This window comes from Eurosta solidaginis, chromosome 3, assembly GCF_040869045.1.
Source record: "Eurosta solidaginis isolate ZX-2024a chromosome 3, ASM4086904v1, whole genome shotgun sequence".
NCBI lineage: Eukaryota > Metazoa > Arthropoda > Insecta > Diptera > Tephritidae > Eurosta > Eurosta solidaginis.
The window spans coordinates 19,602,176-19,621,694 of NC_090321.1; the positions used below are offsets into that span (position 1 = coordinate 19,602,176).

The 19,519-nt window shown below is 36.9% G+C and overlaps 1 protein-coding gene across 2 annotated transcripts; it reads right to left on the reverse strand.

Moving 5' to 3' along the window:
* Positions 1 to 762: 762 nt before the first annotated feature.
* On the reverse strand, positions 763 to 13,437 carry LOC137243431 (VWFA and cache domain-containing protein CG16868). Of its 2 annotated transcripts, none has more exons than XM_067771200.1 (8): positions 9,785 to 13,437; positions 6,421 to 7,034; positions 5,427 to 6,363; positions 4,680 to 5,348; positions 4,285 to 4,625; positions 3,898 to 4,222; positions 2,518 to 3,837; positions 763 to 2,451 (listed from the first exon to the last, which is right to left on the reverse strand). In XM_067771200.1, exons 2-8 carry the CDS (start codon positions 6,898 to 6,900, stop codon positions 1,613 to 1,615), a joined length of 4,911 nt encoding a protein of 1,636 aa, XP_067627301.1. In that variant the 5' UTR covers positions 6,901 to 7,034; positions 9,785 to 13,437; the 3' UTR covers positions 763 to 1,612. The 2 variants fall into 2 exon arrangements, with proteins under 2 accessions (XP_067627301.1, XP_067627302.1); XM_067771201.1 differs by lacking the exon at positions 9,785 to 13,437 and adding an exon at positions 9,500 to 9,774.
* Positions 13,438 to 19,519: the final 6,082 nt, after the last annotated feature.

A 19,519-nucleotide genomic window follows, 5' to 3' on the forward strand; every position in this document is an offset into this window, starting at 1 on the left:
ACACCAACCATCTCTTTAATTATAATGTGGAACCAACGCCTCTAACACCCCTTTCCTTATGGTCCACCCCTGTTGAAACAGCAAGTTTCCTTGGACTCCCGTTAGAGGATATTGATGACAATTTGTGATCGGTCGCGGCTGTTAGGTGGGGCGAAGCACTGCTACAACAACAACAACAACAACAACAACAACAACAACAACAACAACAACAACAACAACAGTATTGTTATAATCCTTGGTCTGGCATCAACACGTGTCGTAATCCCTCGAATTTCCCTCGTCGGCAAATAAAAGTTGATGCGATTTTCATTTAAGAATTGTAAGCAATAATTTCTTTATTAAAATAATTACTTAGATAAACAAAGTGTAACCATTTTTCTTGTATACCTTTTATGTGTTTGCGTAATTTCGGTTTTTCAGTAAACAAGTACAGATTTTATTTTAGTTAATTTAGATTTAAATAGATTTAGTTTTTTCTTAGAAATTTATAAATTTTTCAGACGTACTTATATAATAATAATATTATTATATTATATTTGTATATAAATGCATTAGTGTTATATTTAACGTATGCAGTTCAACGTAAAAATAATAGCAACAAGTTAAAATAAATAAATTTAAAAAATGGCAGAAACAAACAGTTTTAGTATAGAAATACCGATGTAATGAGCCAACTCAAATAACGTGGCAAATTATGTTTTCATTAAAACTGAAATTCATGATGCAACAAAGTAATCGAGTTCAGCACTGATATAAAACATATTTTCTTTTACTTTTTCATAATAGTTCGCAACTTTACAGATAGAATTTGCATATCTAATGGATGGCTTATTTATAATATATTCTTAGAAATTAATGTAGGTATGCTTTTATGAAAATTCTATTTTAACAAATATTACATAATAAAAGCATGTTTGTAGGCATGTAAATAATAATACCAGTATATAAGTTTGCTTGTAAATGTGTCTAATAGTAGTGGATAACATTGATTGCAGACTTGCACACTATGCTATGAAGTAATTAAAATAAATAAAAAAACATAAAAAACGTGTTACGCACACACCATTTTGGCGCGCTTGCGCAGTTTATAATTATAATTTCACTTTCACTAAATTACATTCGACATTACTTTTTGTTTCTTATAATATTTGCAGGTAGTAAGGGTTTGTGATGTGTTTCGTAGGTCTCCTGTAACAGCATAGAATCATAGAATGCTACATTTTTATAAAATATGCTATTTACATTTACAAACAAGTAATAAATGCTATTAAAATAAAAAATAAAAATATTAAAATGCTTCAGTGAGAAACAATACGTAGTCACACTACATTAATGTACATATTTAAAACTTAGCTTAAAATTGGCAAATAGGCGGATGCGATAAATCGAGCATACAAAAATTTACTTATTTAACACAAATACAGCTTTCGTAAGTAATGTTCCTGCTTGCTAATACAAACCTAAAACAAATGGAAGAAAATTTGGCTTCATTTGTGTTAAATAGAATAATTCTTTGTGTTTTAATACTTTACTTTAAAACTTAAACCTAAATATGCGTATGAAATGTATACGTTCGTGTACGGAAACCGCTTATTATGAAAAAAAAATATTTTTACGTTTCAGTCGGTTCCATGTGCCGATGCACTGTTACAGGGGCTAGTATATAACGCGGTGCAGATACCGCACAATCATCCATAGAATCGTCTAACGGTATTGTTGTCTGTCCATAGACCGCTCCAATATCGCCGCCATAGCGAGACGGTGTAATTGGTTGGTGATATTTTTTCGGTGAATTAATTTGATAACGTATAGCTGCTGACACATCTTTTGCCTGTGTAGGCGTAGGCATTGTTTGATTAGGACAAGGATTTTGATAATGCGGTTGATGATGGCGATTCGTTGGGCTCGATATTGATGTGGATATGGACATTGTATCTGATTTACTGTTGCGTTTATCATGCAATAACAACGGTTCGGCTAAAGCAAAACATTGATGATCTGAGGAATCTTCATGCGGCGTCATAGTGGAATAACCATGATCTGATTCGCCATTAGGCGGTCGTCGATAGCTGCTGCCAGTTGACATGTGATAGGGCGAAATGTCGGCAGGGTGTATGAGATTACGTTGTGCCGATGGATGATCATAACCACCGCCGCTTCCAGGCGCCTCATCGTGTGCTTGACAATCATCGAAATTGAAGCGTGATAAAGGAAGTCCATAATTTTCTTCTTGCATTGAGTCAACATAGAATTGTTCTTGTGATTGCGTGTCCATATTGTGTCGATAACAATATATAGCAAAGCCTATGACAATACTTAAGACTATAACGGCACCTCCAACCGGACCAAGTGCAGTGTACGTATTCGGTTTTTGGCCTGGATTATAGGTGTGTGCCGCCATTATGTCTACATCATCTAAATCGCCATATGGTGTAAGGGAGGATAGCACACCTGTTTTTAGATCAAGGAAAATTTTAAAATTTTACAATAACAAACACAATTTAAATTCAAACCCACCATTAAAACAAGCCGATTGCGCTGCGCAGAAAGATGCTGAAAAACTATTACCATCCACATCTTGCTGACACCATTCACAAGCCATCACTGCAAGGCATTCGCTTTGTGTACCATATATATCACAATTTATATTGACACATGACTGCAATAGCTGATTCTCTGCGCTGACAGGCGGCAGCGCAATGAAATGTTCACTTGGTGGCTCACAATATGAAAACTGATTAGTGTAGTTCATAAAATGTGCCAGAGTAGACTCAGAAGTAGTTGAATGTCCAGTGCTAATCGAGCTACTGAACACTTCCATTTCCATGGGACATTCGCATGGACATTCACAATCCATTTGATCCATACGATTACAGTTCAAACAAACGCGATCAATGGTACTACATGGGCAAAAGGCGCCCCCATCGCATGTGGAATTTAGTACTGCTGCGAACACATTACTGCCATATACGAGCGCTATTGCATATTTTGTGCGTTCACCATGCACTACATTCGTAAGAATATCACTTAGTGACGTATTAAATACATAGTAACGTTGAAGTGTGCGATTTTGATAATTTGCACAAGCTAACTTGCGTACTAATAATTTATGATTAAGAATATCATTGGCTAAGAAAGATTCTTTATGCGTGAGATGCTCATGGGGACGACGTTGATTATGCAATGTAGAACTGGGTTCCAGCATGCTAGGATGCGCTATAAGATAGCCTTCATTTTCGAACAGTAAACATTTTATATGCTTCATTTGACACAGCGGCGTTGAGTCAAGTATCATTTTGTAGTAGTATGCATACGGCAAGTCAAGAGCTACAATTGCTACTGGTTGATCGCGTTCTACAGAGTGTAATGCATTGGATTTACCTTCAAATATTGTATGTGCAATGGTGACAATATAACCTGCGCCACCCGCATCTAAATATGGTTCTGTTGTAATAATTTTACCAGGCTGTTGTAAAGATTTGCGGAACCACGGTCTGCGAGTTGGGTCATAATTCGTGCTAAGTAAACAGCCAGGATAAACTTGTAGTACACCATTCACTGTGGCCATATACCGCCGTATTATATGATTATTTAAATTACCACGCGCATCTTGGTGACGTTTTTTCAAATGTTGCATTGCATTGTACAATGCATTCACTTCATGCTTAATTTGCGAACGAAGACCCGGATTGGCCAAAAGACCAGTTGTGTCTTTTAAATATGCCATTATACTTTCGACCGTGCGTATTTGGGAATGTGGTGAATTAACGCGATTGTTATGTAGGAATGTGAAAGGTGATACAAAGGCAGAGGCGCTTAGGAAAAGAGTAGGCGAGTCTGGAAGCAAATTAAACTTAGTAAATAGAATATACAATCAAGAGAGGTAATTTTCTATACCCAAAGTAGCTAATTGTCGAAAATAGCGACATGCCTGTCCACTTGGTGGTGGTATCAAATCAAGCCGATGATAGAGCAAATCCATGCTTGAAATATAGTCATGGTCAGTGTGTTGAAAATGCGGCATATTATTCTTCGGCGTATTAAAAGGCTGCAATGATAGTTGAATGTTTGCTGAAATCTGCGAATTCGCTGTTCTTATAGAATTGTCGGAGGTAGTCGCTGTGACGATATTATTCGGCGCTGTTTCTGGTTTATAAGTGGAAACAAGGCATAAAATGTATATACCCAATATTGACTGCCAGTGGTAAATACGCTCAAAGAACTAGAAAAGAATAAAAATTAGTTAACCAGAATAAAAAGAAGTATTTTGTCATTATTTCCAACCTCTACTTTGCGATCCCTTGTAAGACAAACGCTCGTCGTCAAATTGCCACTATCATCATGTAAAATACGTTGCCTAGTATAAGCGAAATCTGTTGAATTTTCTAAAAAGCCTATGTCTACAGGAAAAGGTGTCTGTTGTTGCGCCACTGGGCGTGGGAAAGCTGGATGAGCAATTGCTATGCCATTCCGATCGATAAGAAAAGCATAGTTAAATTCGTTTTTATTAACGTTTTGCGCTGGTTGTCCATAACTGATGATATCTTCTATTAAATCCGCTAAGTAAAGATTTACGCCCACCACACCAAAGGGCGGTACAGCATGCGTAAGAGATACAATAACATCTAGAACGATATATAAAATTAAACAAAAATGTATAATACACAATTCTCACTTACCTTCGCTACTTAATTCAACCACTGGCAACTGTACTTCCAAACTTTCACTCAAATATTGCTCTTTAAAAGTGTTTTGAAATAGTGCAACACTCAAATGTCTCAAGTAATCCATTTGCGCCTTGGTGAGTATAAAAAATTTGCCAACTAATTGTTGTTGCTCTTCAATATTTTCACACCATTCTTTAACTGGTATTTTGAATTTTGTGTAGTTTTGTGTTGCAATGTCAGCTAGAAATTGCTTTTCATACATAATACGCTTTTCATCGGTAACTACAGCACAGGTATGTATGACTACAGGTTCGATAAGTTCACGTTGGCCATTAGCAATCACTTGAAGGACATGCATCGTATCTGACAGATTGGTTAATAAACCACGCGTAGCATACATGAATTGTATGGCATTTTGCTCGGTGATAACACTGTTATTTTGTAAATTATGTATAATTTTGAAAGCATACTCAAAGCCCAGAGAATGATTTGTTTGACCTTTTGTCACTGTGAGTGAGTGCACATAGTTTAGAATCTCTTCCTTTCGTGCGCGTGTCGTATAAAATACATCAGTTGGTGCGTCGTTGGTATAGCAATCGAATTGCATGAGGTGCGTTTCATCGGCAACAGTTGCTATAGAGATTAAATCAGTTGGCGACAGCAGCTGTATAATATTGGAAACTGCAAATGATTTGTGTAAACAAAAGGTTAAAATATTTGTGTATTATTTTGATAAAAAGAAAACCATCATTTACTTACCCAACGCTTTTGTTAGATCCAATAATTCCATATTCATTGCAGATCCTATATCTAATAATAAAAATACGTATTTATTTTTTATAGATGATACATATAATTGTTGAAAGTAGTTTTCTGCATCTATATTTGCATGCTTATCAACAGCATTATCACTGCGCGACAAAAAATATATATGTTTAAAATGATTTGCTAGGAATTTTAGCTTAGCATTAGTTGTAGTTGTAACTATAGAAGCTGTGCTGTTGCGTTCATTTGTCGACACTTTTGGAAATTCAGAAGAAAAATCACTTTTTAGTAGCGCATTCTTCAGTGTTTGCAACTTTTCAACAATATACTCATTGGCACGCGCTTCAAAGGAACCTTCTTCATTCATGATATGATTATTTGCATCAAAATTTAGAAAATTATAAGCTTTAAGACTGGCTGTGTCTGTTGTTTCAGTCTTTAGATAATTTAAGAGTTGTATTTGTTGTTTGTTGTAATTCATTTCGGTGGCCGGATTTCTTTTGTTATTGCTAATAGTTGGTTGAAAAGCTTGTATGCAAGTGTGCAGGAACAGCTGCAGATTGTGTACACCATGACCAGCTGCTAATAAGCTATCCAAATCATCAATTGTTACTTCGAATTCGTCTTCGTCTTCATCATCAGCATCATCTTCTTCTGATGCGTCATCATCACTAACATCCCCATATTCAACATCTTGCTGTTGTTGTTGCAGTAAAACTTTTGTTATGTTATAACGAAAGAAATCACGTAATTCCAGTACAACATGCGTTGCTTTTTGTAGTTTCTTAGCAAGTATTTTGCTAAATATTTGTAAATCATGTTGCAGCCTTGTAGACGCTGTGTCATATTGTTCCTCGCTATTATTTTTAAAAGCAGCTACATTAACTGCCGCAGCATTTTTGCTATTAAAATGCATGGAATCAAATATTTCCTATAAAAAAAGACTCAATGAAGTATTCTTGCGAATGTTTCTTGAAAACAACATTACCTGTATGGTTGCAACTCGCATTTCCACATTACGTATAATACGTAGCCGTCTATCAATGTTGCGCACTAATTCCAGCACATTTTGCTGATTCAAATAATTTGCAAAAACTATGCTAGCTGATGTTGGTAGAAATGGTGAGGGGACCGTTGATGTTAGCGGTGCACTATTAAGTGTGCTAACTGCATTCAGCTCACTTGCATTACGTGAAGGCACTTTTCCTGGTGTAGCCGTTGAGCTCTGTACCGCCATTGGCAGCGCATTTATATTGACGCTAACATAATCCTTTGCTATTAATGGCAGCAATGTGTTGCTTAGATTTATATTTGCATTTACACTTAAATTACTTAAATATACAGGAACATTGCTGTTACTTTGATTACTAGTTGTTGCAGTTGTTTTTACTGCAACACTCTGGTTGTGTTTATCGAGCATCACTATGTCGCAGACGAAAAGCATAATGAGCACAATCAACCAAGCCATATTGCGAATTTTTTGTGCTTGGCTTTTGTTGTCTACAAGCTTTTTGATATGTTACACTTGCGATACATATCATAGCATGCTGTTGATATGTCTGGAACTATCTGCGAATATGGATTTGTTGAAGTGTTGATGTTCTATAACCAAAAAGGAAGTGCATGAGTCCTTTGAACAACATATTTAAAATAGATTACATAGAAAATAACTATATTTGGAAGTTGGCTGATTTTACTAGCCCTTGTTGTCTGACGGTACTCTCCAGTACCACTTATGATTTTGCTACTTTAAAAGCAATCAGTAAGTTTTTTACATTGTGCAGACCAACAGTACTTTAAAGCACAAAACAAAGAACATATATAACGGAATTTTTAATAAAATTCGTGCATTCATTGCTTTTTATGCTCATTTCAATTAAGTGTTTTCCATAGTGCGGTCACAAGTAGCTAATGGCTGGAGTTCACGGAAGATTTTTGTCAGAAAATGAAATTGCTTCCATTTTGTAAGAAATTCGAATCGATAATGAGCAAGATACAGATATCGAGAGTGATGATGAAGATGAAGAGATGACTTTACCGAATGAGGAAGATCAGTTTTTGATTGAAGTCCTAAATCAAATTCAGGAAGAAGAAAATAAAAAGACAAATATATTGTCAGAAAACATGAAGAAGAACCATTGCGAAAATGGAAAAAAAAAATTATATAAATCCACCGTGGTTGCACAATTTGACTCTGCAGAAGGACCAGTAACTGGATTTTTTGACGATATGGAAACGCCAACACAATTTTTCCTATCTTATATGGAGCCTATTGTGGAAGGAATCATATTTCATTCGAATTTATATGCGGTACAAAAAAACCAAGCCTTGATTTAACAAAAAAGTGAGTTTTGGGCATTTATATACAAACTTTTTTATGAGCTACCATCACCTGCGAAGTTATCGTCATTATTGGAGTACTAGCGAAGATTTGGCTGTGCCCATAGTATCAAAAACCATGTCCCGAAACAGATTCGATTCAATCTTACGTTTTTCGCACGTAAATGATAATTCTAAAATTCCAGAAAACAATAAGGATCGACTGTTCAAAATTCGCCCTATGATTGAAGGTCTGAATCAAGGTTTTCTTCAGGCATACCATGGAACGAAGGAGCTATCAGTTGACGATCTATGATTCTTTTCAAAGGCAGAAGTGCTATAAAACAACATTGCCCTTTGAAAGCAATTAAGCGTGGTTACAAATTATGGTGCTTGGCGGATCAACGCGGATATATCAAAACGTTCTCTATATACCAAGGAAAGGACGAAGCTGTCGAAGAAAAGTACGAAGGATGTGGCTTGGGAGAGAGAGTAGTTTTATCTCTCACAGAAGAGGAGTGGGGAAAAATAAGTACGTGTACTTTGATAATTATTTTACATCTGTCAGGCTACTAGTATTTCTACAAACGCAGAAAGTTTTTGCTTGCGGTACAGTATGAGGAAAGCGAAAATGACTTCCTTCAAACATGAAAGCGGACAAGCAAATGAAAAGACTCACGAACAATTATGAACGGTGTAACTTTTTTTAAATGAATTGATAAAATGCCCATACTGTTAGCTTCCAACTTCCATGGCACTGAGAAAAGTACTGTCCAGAGGAGAGATCGTAAAGGTCAGGCAATACAAGTTCAATGTCCAACTGCAACTAAAGATTATAATTCATTCATTGGTGGCGTAGATCATGCAGATCAGTTGCGTTGTGCATACGGTATAGGCAGGCGATCTACGAAATTGAGGCATAGATTGTTTGGGGGCTCTTGGAAATAGCTTTCGTTAATTCGTACATTGTATATTGCCCAAGGCTTAATGACGCAAAAAGATGTTGCTAGCAAATGCAAGTTGAGCCTTACACCAACAACCTCAGCAAAAAACGTCGTGGAAAAGGTGAGTCAGTACCAAAAGATGGCCGATTAGGTAATTTGGGAATACATTGGCCAATATTTAGAGAAAGTCGAGGAAGATGTGAAATGTGCAGTATAAAAAAATTCAGTCAAAACCGCAATCGAAATGTCAACACTGCGGAATATTTTTGTGATTAAATGACAAAAAAAAAACTGTTTTTCCGAGTACATTAAAGGTTAAAAATATGAGCTCTTCTAGCCCGACGATACTTCTGAGGGTAATTCTTTACTTTAGCTCACAACTGCTAAAACTCGTCCAAAAATATCAGGAAAGGTGTCACGCGCCTTGGACCCAGGATCACGAATCCGAAAGCGGAAATTCAAAATTCTACTTCGTTTCGGGATTATTTGCAAACAAAATTGAAAATTTTCACGTGTTTATGTTGTTTTGAAGATTTTGTTGTACCCACAAGATAAACTGTGGGTAAAAGTGTTTTGCTCATGTTAATCGCGGCCGAAGGCCGTCAATGCAGAAAGGTGTTCTGCGCATAAATACTATAGATCCCACCCCCGGTTTCGGAGCGCTCCAGGGCCATTTTTTCAGTTTTTTTGGAAACAACTTTTGACAGAAATAAAATTTTGAATTTCCGGTCTCGGATTCGTGGATCAAAACGCGTCGTTTGACACCTCTACCGATATTTTTGGAAAACATAGAGAGATCATTACTTCATTTGTATATCGAGTGCGTGCGTTAGGCCTATACAATTGCATAAAATACCAACAACGCATACAATATGTTCGGCAAACACAGGCGGCGGGGCGCATTTCAATCATCGACTTGTTTTGTAGGTTTTTTTTAATAATTATTTTGGTTTTTTTTTGTTTACTCAAGATTTTCTTTGATGTTTTGCCGATCCACATAAAAATACAAACTAATATACATAGCAGCGTACAGAAAAATGCTGCTGGCATTCCGAGGCCAAATGGAGCCCAAAATTCGCTTTTACTTACATTAAATACACGAATTATTAACTATATTTTATACATTTTAGTTTATTGTTGTACACACTTTGTTTTAACAATATTTCTTATCTAAAATTTGCTTTTATTTAGTATTTAATTGTGAAAACAAGAATCACTATATTTTCTTGCAATAATCAACGAAGCGATGTGAAAAACAGTGCTGCATTGTGAATGTCAGGTGAAGCGATTATCAGATGAATGCAAATTAGTGATGCCACACGGGAGAAACTTTAACATTATTGCCTATGTAAGTAACATTATTGCGTATGTAAATACCAGAGCTCGGTTGAAGTAACATTATTGCCTATGGAAGTACAAGAGCTCTGTTGAAGGGTAACATTATTGCCTATGTAAATACCAGAGCTCTGACATAATGTTTTATTCGTTTATGTATGTATGTATGTGGATGTCAACTACTGCCTGTGTTCTCGTGGTAAATAAATTGAATTACAAATTCCCATTTGTGTTTCAAATTAATTGGGTCGGCTATACATTAAGACCAATTTTTTTTATTTTTGACCTTTGAAGTTTTACACATAGGTTCTCAGGCAGTTCCCAACGAGAATCAGTGAGTACTTTTTAACTGTTATTAACAATGTACTAGTTAATTAGTTGTTAAAGTTAGCATGGTAAACTTTAATTTTTTATCTACATACGAACACACAAGAATTTTATACATAAGTACACTCTATAATGTTTATAAAACCACAACTATTTTCTTCTGTTTGAATTTACGTATTATTGTAAAATTTAATAATTTATTTGAAATTTAATTTAATTTAATTTAATTAATTAACTAAGGATTACTCCGTTTTAAAATACTCATTAACACCTTTCTTTTGATATCCATATTGTACAAACAAATTCTAGAGCCACCCCTGGTCCACCTTTATGGCGATATCTCGAAAAGGCGTCCACCTATAGAACTAAGGCCCACTCCCTTTTAAAATACTATTTAACACCTTTCATTTGATACCGATATCGTACAAACGCATTCTAGAGTTACCCCTGGTCCACCTTTATGGCGATATCTCGAAACGGTGTCCACCTATAGAACTAAGGCCCACTCCCTTTTAAAATACACATTAACACCTTTCATTTGATACCCATATCATACAGACGCATTCTAGAGTCACCCCTGGTTCACCTTTATGGCGATATCTCGAAAAGGCGTTCACCTATAGAACTAAGGCCCACTCCTTTTAAAATACTCATTAACACCTTTCGTTTGATACCCTTATCGTACAAACAAATTCTAGGGTCACCCCTGGTCCACCTTTACGGCGATATCTCGAAACGGGATCCACCAATGGAACTAAGGATCACTCCCTTTTAAAATACTCATTAACACCTTTCATTTGCTACCCATATCGTACAAACAAATTCTAGAGTCAACCCTGATCCACCTTTATGGCGATATCCCTAAATGGCGTCCACCTATAGAACTATGGCCCACTCCCTCATAAAATACTCTTTAATACCTTTCATTTGATACACATGTCATACAAACACATTCCAGGATTACCCTCGGTTCATTTTCCTACATGGTTATTTTCCCTTATGTTGCCACCATAGCTCTCAACTGAGTATGTAATGTTCGGTTACACCCGAACTTAACCTTCCTTACTTGTTTTTTTTTTATATCTCTAATATGTTCTCTGAACCTCGTTCATATTTGCCGACCTGTTAGTCCTATGTAACTATGTTGGCATCCGCAGGTAAGCTTGTATACGCCGTTGCTGCTAAACGGATCCTCCGAATTAGTGCTAGTTTAGTTTTCGCCCTAGATAGTTCGATGTTTTGAATGCTGTGTTAATGTTGTATTTTTTAAAGAAGTTTGCCAATTTATATGTTGCTTTTCCAGTATATGTCATAGTCGTCCAGCTTTTATTTTCCTTTTCATTATTTCTTTTTGGTTCTCCATTTTTTATATCCGTTGTTTGCAGCGATGTTATATATGACCTAAAGCTCCCTCTTATATGCCTCTTGTGTAAGAGGTGTTCTTTCAAGTCTATGTACCAAATGCCGTAATGCTGCATTTTTATGCTGTTGAGGGTGATTTGAGGTATTATGTATTATTGTGTCGGTGGCCGTTGGCTTTTCTATATATGTCATAGTTAAATATTTTGGCTTCTTTATCACTATTTATCGCGAGGTCTAGATAGTTGACTCCGCCGTCTTTTTCGGTTTCCATTGTAAATTTTATATTTCCGTGCTGCTTGTGGAGGTACTCCAGTACAAGCTCTTCGTTATTAGTAGTTAAAACGCATATTATGTCATCCACGTATCTAGCATAAAATGACACGCCTAATTTGGACTTCAGCTCCTGTATGTACTTTTCTTCCAGGTTTTGCATGAACACTTCCATAAGAATTGCTGATGTGGGGCTTCCCATTCCAAGACCGTTTGTTTGTCCATATATTTTATTATTGAATTGAAAATAGTTTTGACGTAAAGTGGTTCTTAGCGTATTTGTGATTTGCATACTTTTCACTTTGTTTTTTGTATTATGAACTATTGTTGAGCTAACTATGTCCAAAGTCTCCGATAGTGGTATTGATGGGTATAGATCTTTTATGTCAAAAGAGACCAATTTGCTGTTATTTGTTAGCTCTACGGTCTCAAGTCTCTCTATTAGTTCTGTTGTGTTAGCTATTGCATATTCGTTCCTTAGCTCTAGAGTATCTTTCAACATCGTTTTTAAATATTTGGAGAGTTTGTAACATGGTGCCGATGTAAAATTAATGATGGGCCTCATTGGCGTGCCCGGCTTGTGGATTTTTGGTAGCGCAATCAGTGGAGGAGCCGAAGGGTTCATTTGGACTAATCTATGTGCCATGTTAGAATCTACTATATTTGTTGCATTTTTTATTGCAACTTTGATTTATTTTTGGTATTAATCTGTGGGATCCTCTCATTCTATGACATTTCATTTCCTCTATGAGATCTTCGGTTTTGGATATATATTTCTCTTTTTCGATTAGCTCAGTGGTGTTTCCGCTTTGTCCGCTTTCGTTGTGACAATATTGTTTTTCCTTAGTTTATGCCGAAGATTCTTTATTATTTTCTCCTCTATATTAGATTTTTGTCCTTCCTGTGCTTTCACTTCCTTTTTTGTGATTTCCCTGCACATGTGTCTTGCGTGCTCCTGTTCTTCCTGTGGTATCAATGATGTTGCGATCTCCGCATCTACAATCGCTTGCTCCGTTTTTCTTACTGTATTTTGGTCCATGATATTGTGCTTCAGGCCCTTTTCGAGAAGTTGTGCCTCTTCCTTGGTAATGACCACTGTTGTGAGGTTAACGAACTTGTCCTGAAACTGGTGAGTTGTTTGGCTTTGGTTACCCTCTCGTCGTCCTGCCAGCTTGTCCAATTTTCGGTTCAGCGACCTGTATTTTTGTTGTAGTTCCTGATCGACCTCTGTTTTAATGCGGTCGAAACATTCCATTAATGCAGTCGTAGGTAGTTGTTCTGCCAATCTTAAATGGATAGATAATAACTCGGCATTTATCTCATCCTTCTTCGAGTATAAGCTTTCCAACTCATATTTTAAAAAATTCTTTTCCGCTTTTCTAACTGTTTTCCTGCTAGATTTGGTATTTGCCTTTACTGTTATTTTAGCGAATTTTGGAGTAACATTCAATTCCAGACATTGTTTGTTGAACCAAATGCTCGCCTTTGCTTTATATATTTTCAGTAGGCGTCGCTTGTAAATTGTTAGTAGTCCGTTCGCGTTCAAGTTAAAAGCCTGACAAGCAATAACTGACCACCCTGTCGGAAAATCAACAAAACAAAATAAGTAATTTATATATATTTTATAAAAAATTTTAAATTTGTAATAATAAATCGCGCGAGTTTTTATTTCAAATTTTCGTCTGCGTAGCTTTTTATTTTTTTAAATAGTTTACAAATATTTTATAAAAAATTTTAAGTTTTCGCCTACTTTATTTTTTTTAATTATTTACGGATATGCGGCGCTTTTTATTTTTCTTAAATAAATTACGCATATTTAAAGATAAAATTTAATTTTCGCTTACGGCGCTTTTTATTATTTTTTTTAATAAATTACGTTTATTTCATAAAAAAGTATACAACTTGTAACTAAAAATCGCGATTTTTTAAATAAATTACGTTTATTTCATAAAAAAAATAGAAAATCTGGAATACAAAATGGTGCGATTAAAACAGATTGAGTCGTTTTTTATTTATACATATTTTGAAGTCTGGTAGCACCATATTTGCTCAATTCACTGCGTTTTCTTGCATTTTTTTGGTAACTTTAATAATAAATTGTGATGAAACTATAAGCCTCCTGTGTTGGTGGTGGTGTTTTTAGAAAGGGCCCCTCCACCTTCTCCCACCACTCCCAACCCCCTCCCCCTGGTCCCTTATTGTATAGTCTACCCAATTAATTTTTTTTTAAATGTGTCTATACAAAAACACACTATATATTAATATTAACTTTTAAAATCTAGTCAATAGAGAAAACATAAGCATTAACTAAGAAAACATTTTCAAATTGTAAATAATTCAAGAACAGCGGCCGACTGTTAATACGTGTCCAAAAATATCGGGAGAGGTGTCAAAATACGTGTATAATAAAATTTATACAAACTACTCTGATCGGCCCAAACACCGTTTAAAGTTATATCCACGCAGAATTTTTTCTTGTGTTAATCAAAATTACAACAACTACATTAAAAATTCCAAACTCAATTGCAAAAATCTTCTGACTGACTGAGTAACAATTTGTCTTGTCAACGGAAAGTCCCGGATCTATATATGGTATGCCTATTAAAAATTTCAGGCTATTCTTTGGTAGGTTGATTATGGTTTTATATTGCTATGTGTTGAGCTCTCTAGCAGGCTTTGACTGCAGCAGTTCTGTGTTTATACATCAGTGTTGTTCTCTGAAACTTATCTTATCTTTCCTGAGCTCTCCTTCCATTTCGTGGAACCATACATACATAATGAAATCGGGGCCTTTTGGCCGCTGCCGTTCTGGCCAGCTTGTCTGCTTGTTCATTACCATCCACACCTCTTCGGACTGGTTTTTCAGTAGTTGCGCAACTATTTCAAGATTAAGAAGTAAGGGAGGCTAAGTTCGGGTATAACCGAACATTACATACTAAGCTGAGAGCTTTGGATACAAAATAAGGGAACATCACCATGTAGGAAAATGAACCTAGGGTAACTCTGGAATGTGTTTGTATGACATATTAAATGGAAGGTATTAAAGAGTACTTTAGAAGGGAGTGGGCCATAGTTCTATAGGTGGACGCCTTTTCGAGATATCAGCATAAACCAGGGCCAGGGGTGACTCTAGAATGTGTTTGTAAGATATGGGTATCAAATTAAAGGTATTCATGAGGGTTTTAAAAGGCAGTGGCCCTTAGTTGTATATGTGAAGGCGTTTTCGAGATATCGACCAAAATTTGGACCAGGGTGACCCAGAACATTATCTGTCGGGTACCGCTAATTTATTTATAAGTGTAATACCACGAACAGCATTCCTGCCATGATTCCAAGGGCTTTTGATTTCGCCCTGCAGAACTTTTTCATTTTCTTCTACTTATATAGTAGGTGTCAGTCACACCCATTTTACAAAGTTTTTTCCAAAGTTATATTTTGCGTCAAAAACCAATCCAATCACCATGTTTCATCCCTTTTTTCATATTTGGTATAGAATTATGGCATTTTTTTAATTTTTCGATATCGAAAAAGTGGGCGTGGTCATAGTCGGACTGCGCCCATTTTTAATACCAAGATAAAGTGAGTTCAGATAAGTACGTGAACTAAGTTTATTAAAGATATATCGATTTTTGCTCAAAGGTATCGTGTTAACGGCGCACAGACGGTCGAATGTGTATAAAAACTGGGCGTGGCTTCAACCGATTTCGCCCATTTTCACAGAAAACAGTTATCGTCACAGAAGCTATGCTCTTATGAAAAAGGACGGAGCCACGCCCATTTTGAAATGTTCTTTTATTTTTGTATTTTGTTGCACCAAATCATTACTGAAGTTGAATGATGACATAATTTTCTTATGTACTGTAAGATATTAAATTTTTTGTTAAAATTTGACTTAAAAAAAATTTTTTTTTTAAAAGTGGACGTGGCGTGTTCGTTATCCGATTTTGCTAATTTTTTTTTAGCACACATATAGTAATAGGAGTAACGTTCCTGCCAAATTACAGCTTGCAAAACTTTTAAATTACCTTCTTTTAAAAGTGGGCGGTGCGACGCCCATTGTCCAAAATTTTACTAATTTTCTAATCTGCGTCATAAGGTCAACCCACCTACCATGTTTCATTGCTTTATCCGTCTTTGGTAATGAATTATCGCTCTCTTTCGGTTTTTCGAAGTTTTCGATATCGAAAAATTGGGTGTGGTTATAGTCCGATTTCGTTCATTTTAGTGCCCAGGAACGTACATACCAAATTTCATCAAGATACCTCAAAATTTACTCAAGTTATCGTGTTTACGGACGGACGGACATGTCTAAATGAATTTCTTTTTTCGCCCAGATCATTTTGATATATAGAAGTCTATATCTATCTCGATTAGTTTATGCCGTTACGGATTACCGTTATGCGATCAAAATTAATATACTCTGTGAGCTCTGCTCAGCCGAGTATAAAGACAGTTGTTGTAGGCTCCTTACGAAGAAAAATGATCTCAATCTCTCGGTCTGATGCTGAGCTGATCAATTGCAAAATTGTATAACAATTCTTTGAGCACCACAGTCACTTATTCTGTCACTCTTCTGCTGTCACTGCTTTTCCTCTTTTTTACTTCCTTTATATTAGGTCTATTGAATGTTTGTGTGCTCTTCATACACATCTTGCAATCGATGTTTAAGTAACTTCTCATTGAGCTATAAATGTGAAACCCCCTACACATAGGTTAGAACACCGTGACAATGCAACAAAAGGAAAAAAAAATCCGTTAAGTGGCGCACGGATCGAAATAATTAGATACGAATTTGAAAATTTTCAAACCAGCTTTTAAGTAACTTCTCGATGAGTTAGGGACTTGAAATTACAAACTTAATTCAGAGGTCGATGACACGATACAAAAGGATTCGCTAGGGGGCGCACGGGATGAGATATTTAGAAAAATCGTACGAAACGGATGGAATTTTGGGGCTGATTTTTATGTAAGTTCTCATTGAGCTACAACTGTAAAATTTCACAGACAGGATAAGACGCCGAGAAAATTTAAGAAAAGGAGAAAAAAATTCCGTTAGGTGGCGCACGGATCGAGATATTTATATAAGAAATTGGAAATTTGGTGTTTTGAGACCGATTTTAAAGTAACTTCTCATTGATCTACAAACATGAAACCTCAGAGACAGGTTAAGACACCGTGCAAAAGGAACAAAAGGAGAAAAAAATTCCGCTAGGAGGCGCACGGATCGAAAAAATTAGATAATAATTTGGAAATTTGGGTTGGGTTTTAAGTAACTTCTCGATGAGCTAGAGGCTAAAAATGTAGAGCTTAATTCAGAGGTCGGTGACAGCCGATGACACAATACCAAAAGTTTCGCTAGGGTGCGCACGGACTGAGATATTTAGAAAAATCAAACGGAACGGAGGGAATTTTGGGATTATTTTTATGTAAGTTTCCATTGAGCCTCATGCGTAAAACTTAACAGATATGTTAAGAAACCGAGAAAATGTAAGAAAACGAGAAAATAAAAATAAAATAAAAAAATTGTAAGCACGTCTTTATATAAATGGACAAATGTCTGCTTATATAAAGACATATCAAAGAAATTGAAATTATATTTATATTATATTATAATTTCAATTTCTTTGGACATATTCTTGCTAATCTTTGATTTTTAAATTTTGACATAGAAATTGCAAAAATATTTATGATCATTAAAAATATAAATTACTTACTTACTTAATTGGCGCTTAAGCGTCTAAACGGTTATGGCCGTCCAACAAGGCGCGCCAGTCGCTCCTTCGCTCCGCCAACCGGCGCCAATTGGTCACACCAAGGGAGTTTAAATCGTTTTCCACCTTCCAACGGAGTGGGGGCCGCCCTCTACCTCTGCTTCCATAGGCGGGTTCCGATAGAAACACTTTCTTGGCCGGAGCATCATCTTTCATTCGCATAACATGGCCTAGCCAGCGCAGCCGCTGCGTTTTAATTCGCTGGACTATGTTGATGTCTGCGTATAGCTCGTACAGCTCATCATTAAATCTTCTTCGGTACTCGCCATCGCCAACGCGTAGAGGTCCATAAATCTTTCGAAGAACTTTTCTCTCGAACACTCCCAAAGCCGCTTCATCTGCTGTTGTCATGGTCCATGCTTCTGCCCCATATAGCAGGACGGGTACGATAAGTGACTTGTAGAGTATGATTTTCGTTCGCCGAGAGAGGACTTTACTTTTCAATTGCCTACCTAGTCCAAAGTAGCATTTATTGACAAGATTGATTCTTCGCTGGATTTCAGTGCTGATGTTGTTGCTAGTGTTGATGCTGGTTCCCAAATAAACGAAGTCTTTTACTATTTCGAAATTATGGCTGCCAACAGTAGCGTGGTTGCCAAGGCGCATATGCGCTGACTCTTTGCTCGATGACAGCAGGTACTTCGTTTTGTCCTCATTCACCATCAAACCCATCTTTACCGCTTCTTTTTCCAGCTTGGAGTAAGCAGAGCTAACAGCGCGGGTGTTTAGGCCGATGATATCAATGTCATCAGCATATGCCAGTAATTGCACGCTTTTATAGTATATTGTTCCAGTGCGGTTAAGTTCTGCTGCTAGTATAATTTTCTCCAGCATCAAATTAAAGAAATCGCACGATAGGGGGTCACCCTGTCTGAAACCTCGTTTAGTTTCGAACGGCTCGGAAAGGTCCTTCCCAATTCTGACTGAGCTGATGGTGTTGCTCAATGTCATTTTGCACAGCCGTATAAGTTTTGCGGGGAAACCAAATTCAGACATAGCGGCATATAGGCAGCTCCTTTTCGTGCTGTCGAAGGCGGCTTTAAAGTCGACGAAGAGGTGATGTGTGTCGAGTCTCTTTTCACGGGGTTTCTCCAAGATTTGGCGCATTGTGAAAATCTGGTCGATGGTAGATTTACCAGGTCTGAAGCCGCACTGATAAGGTCCAATCAGCCGGTTCACGGTGGGCTTCAATCTTTCGCACAATACACTTGAAAGGACCTTATATGCGATATTAAGAAGGCTGATTCCACGATAGTTGGTGCATTTTGCAGTATCCCCCTTCTTGTGGACTGGGCAAAGAACACTTAGATTCCAACCGTCGGGTATGCTTTCGTCCGCCAATATTTTGCTAAGAAGCTGCTGCATGCGCCTTACCAACTCCTCGTCGCCGAACTTTAATAGCTCCGCAGGCAATCCATCAGCGCCCACGACCTTGTTGTTTTTCAATCTGGTTATTGCTATTCTAACTTCGTCATAATCGGGCGGGGGGACATATATTCCATCATCATCGATTGCGGGATCGGGTTCTTCATCTCTGCGCGGTGAATTGCTGCCTCCATTTAGGAGAGCAGAGAAGTGTTCCCTCCATAATCTAAGCACTCTCTGAACATCAGTTACAAGGTCGCCGTTTTCATTCCTACAGGAGTTTGCCCCGGTCTTAAAACCTTCCGTCTGTCGCCGTATTTTTTGGTAGAATTTTCGGGCGTTATTCCTGGTGGCTAGCAGCTCAAGCTCCTCGCACTCACGCCTTTCTGCTTCT

Bases quoted from the DNA above. Each gene is read 5' to 3' on its own strand.
- LOC137243431 (XM_067771200.1), bottom strand. From the start codon at position 6,900: ATGGCTTGGTTGATTGTGCTCATTATGCTTTTCGTCTGCGACATAGTG. The intron at 6,364-6,420 runs GTAATGTTGTTT...CTTTTTTTATAG, and splicing joins TGCGAGTTGCAACCATACAG to GAAATATTTGATTCCATGCA. The intron at 2,452-2,517 runs GTGGGTTTGAAT...ATCTAAAAACAG, and splicing joins GCAATCGGCTTGTTTTAATG to GTGTGCTATCCTCCCTTACA.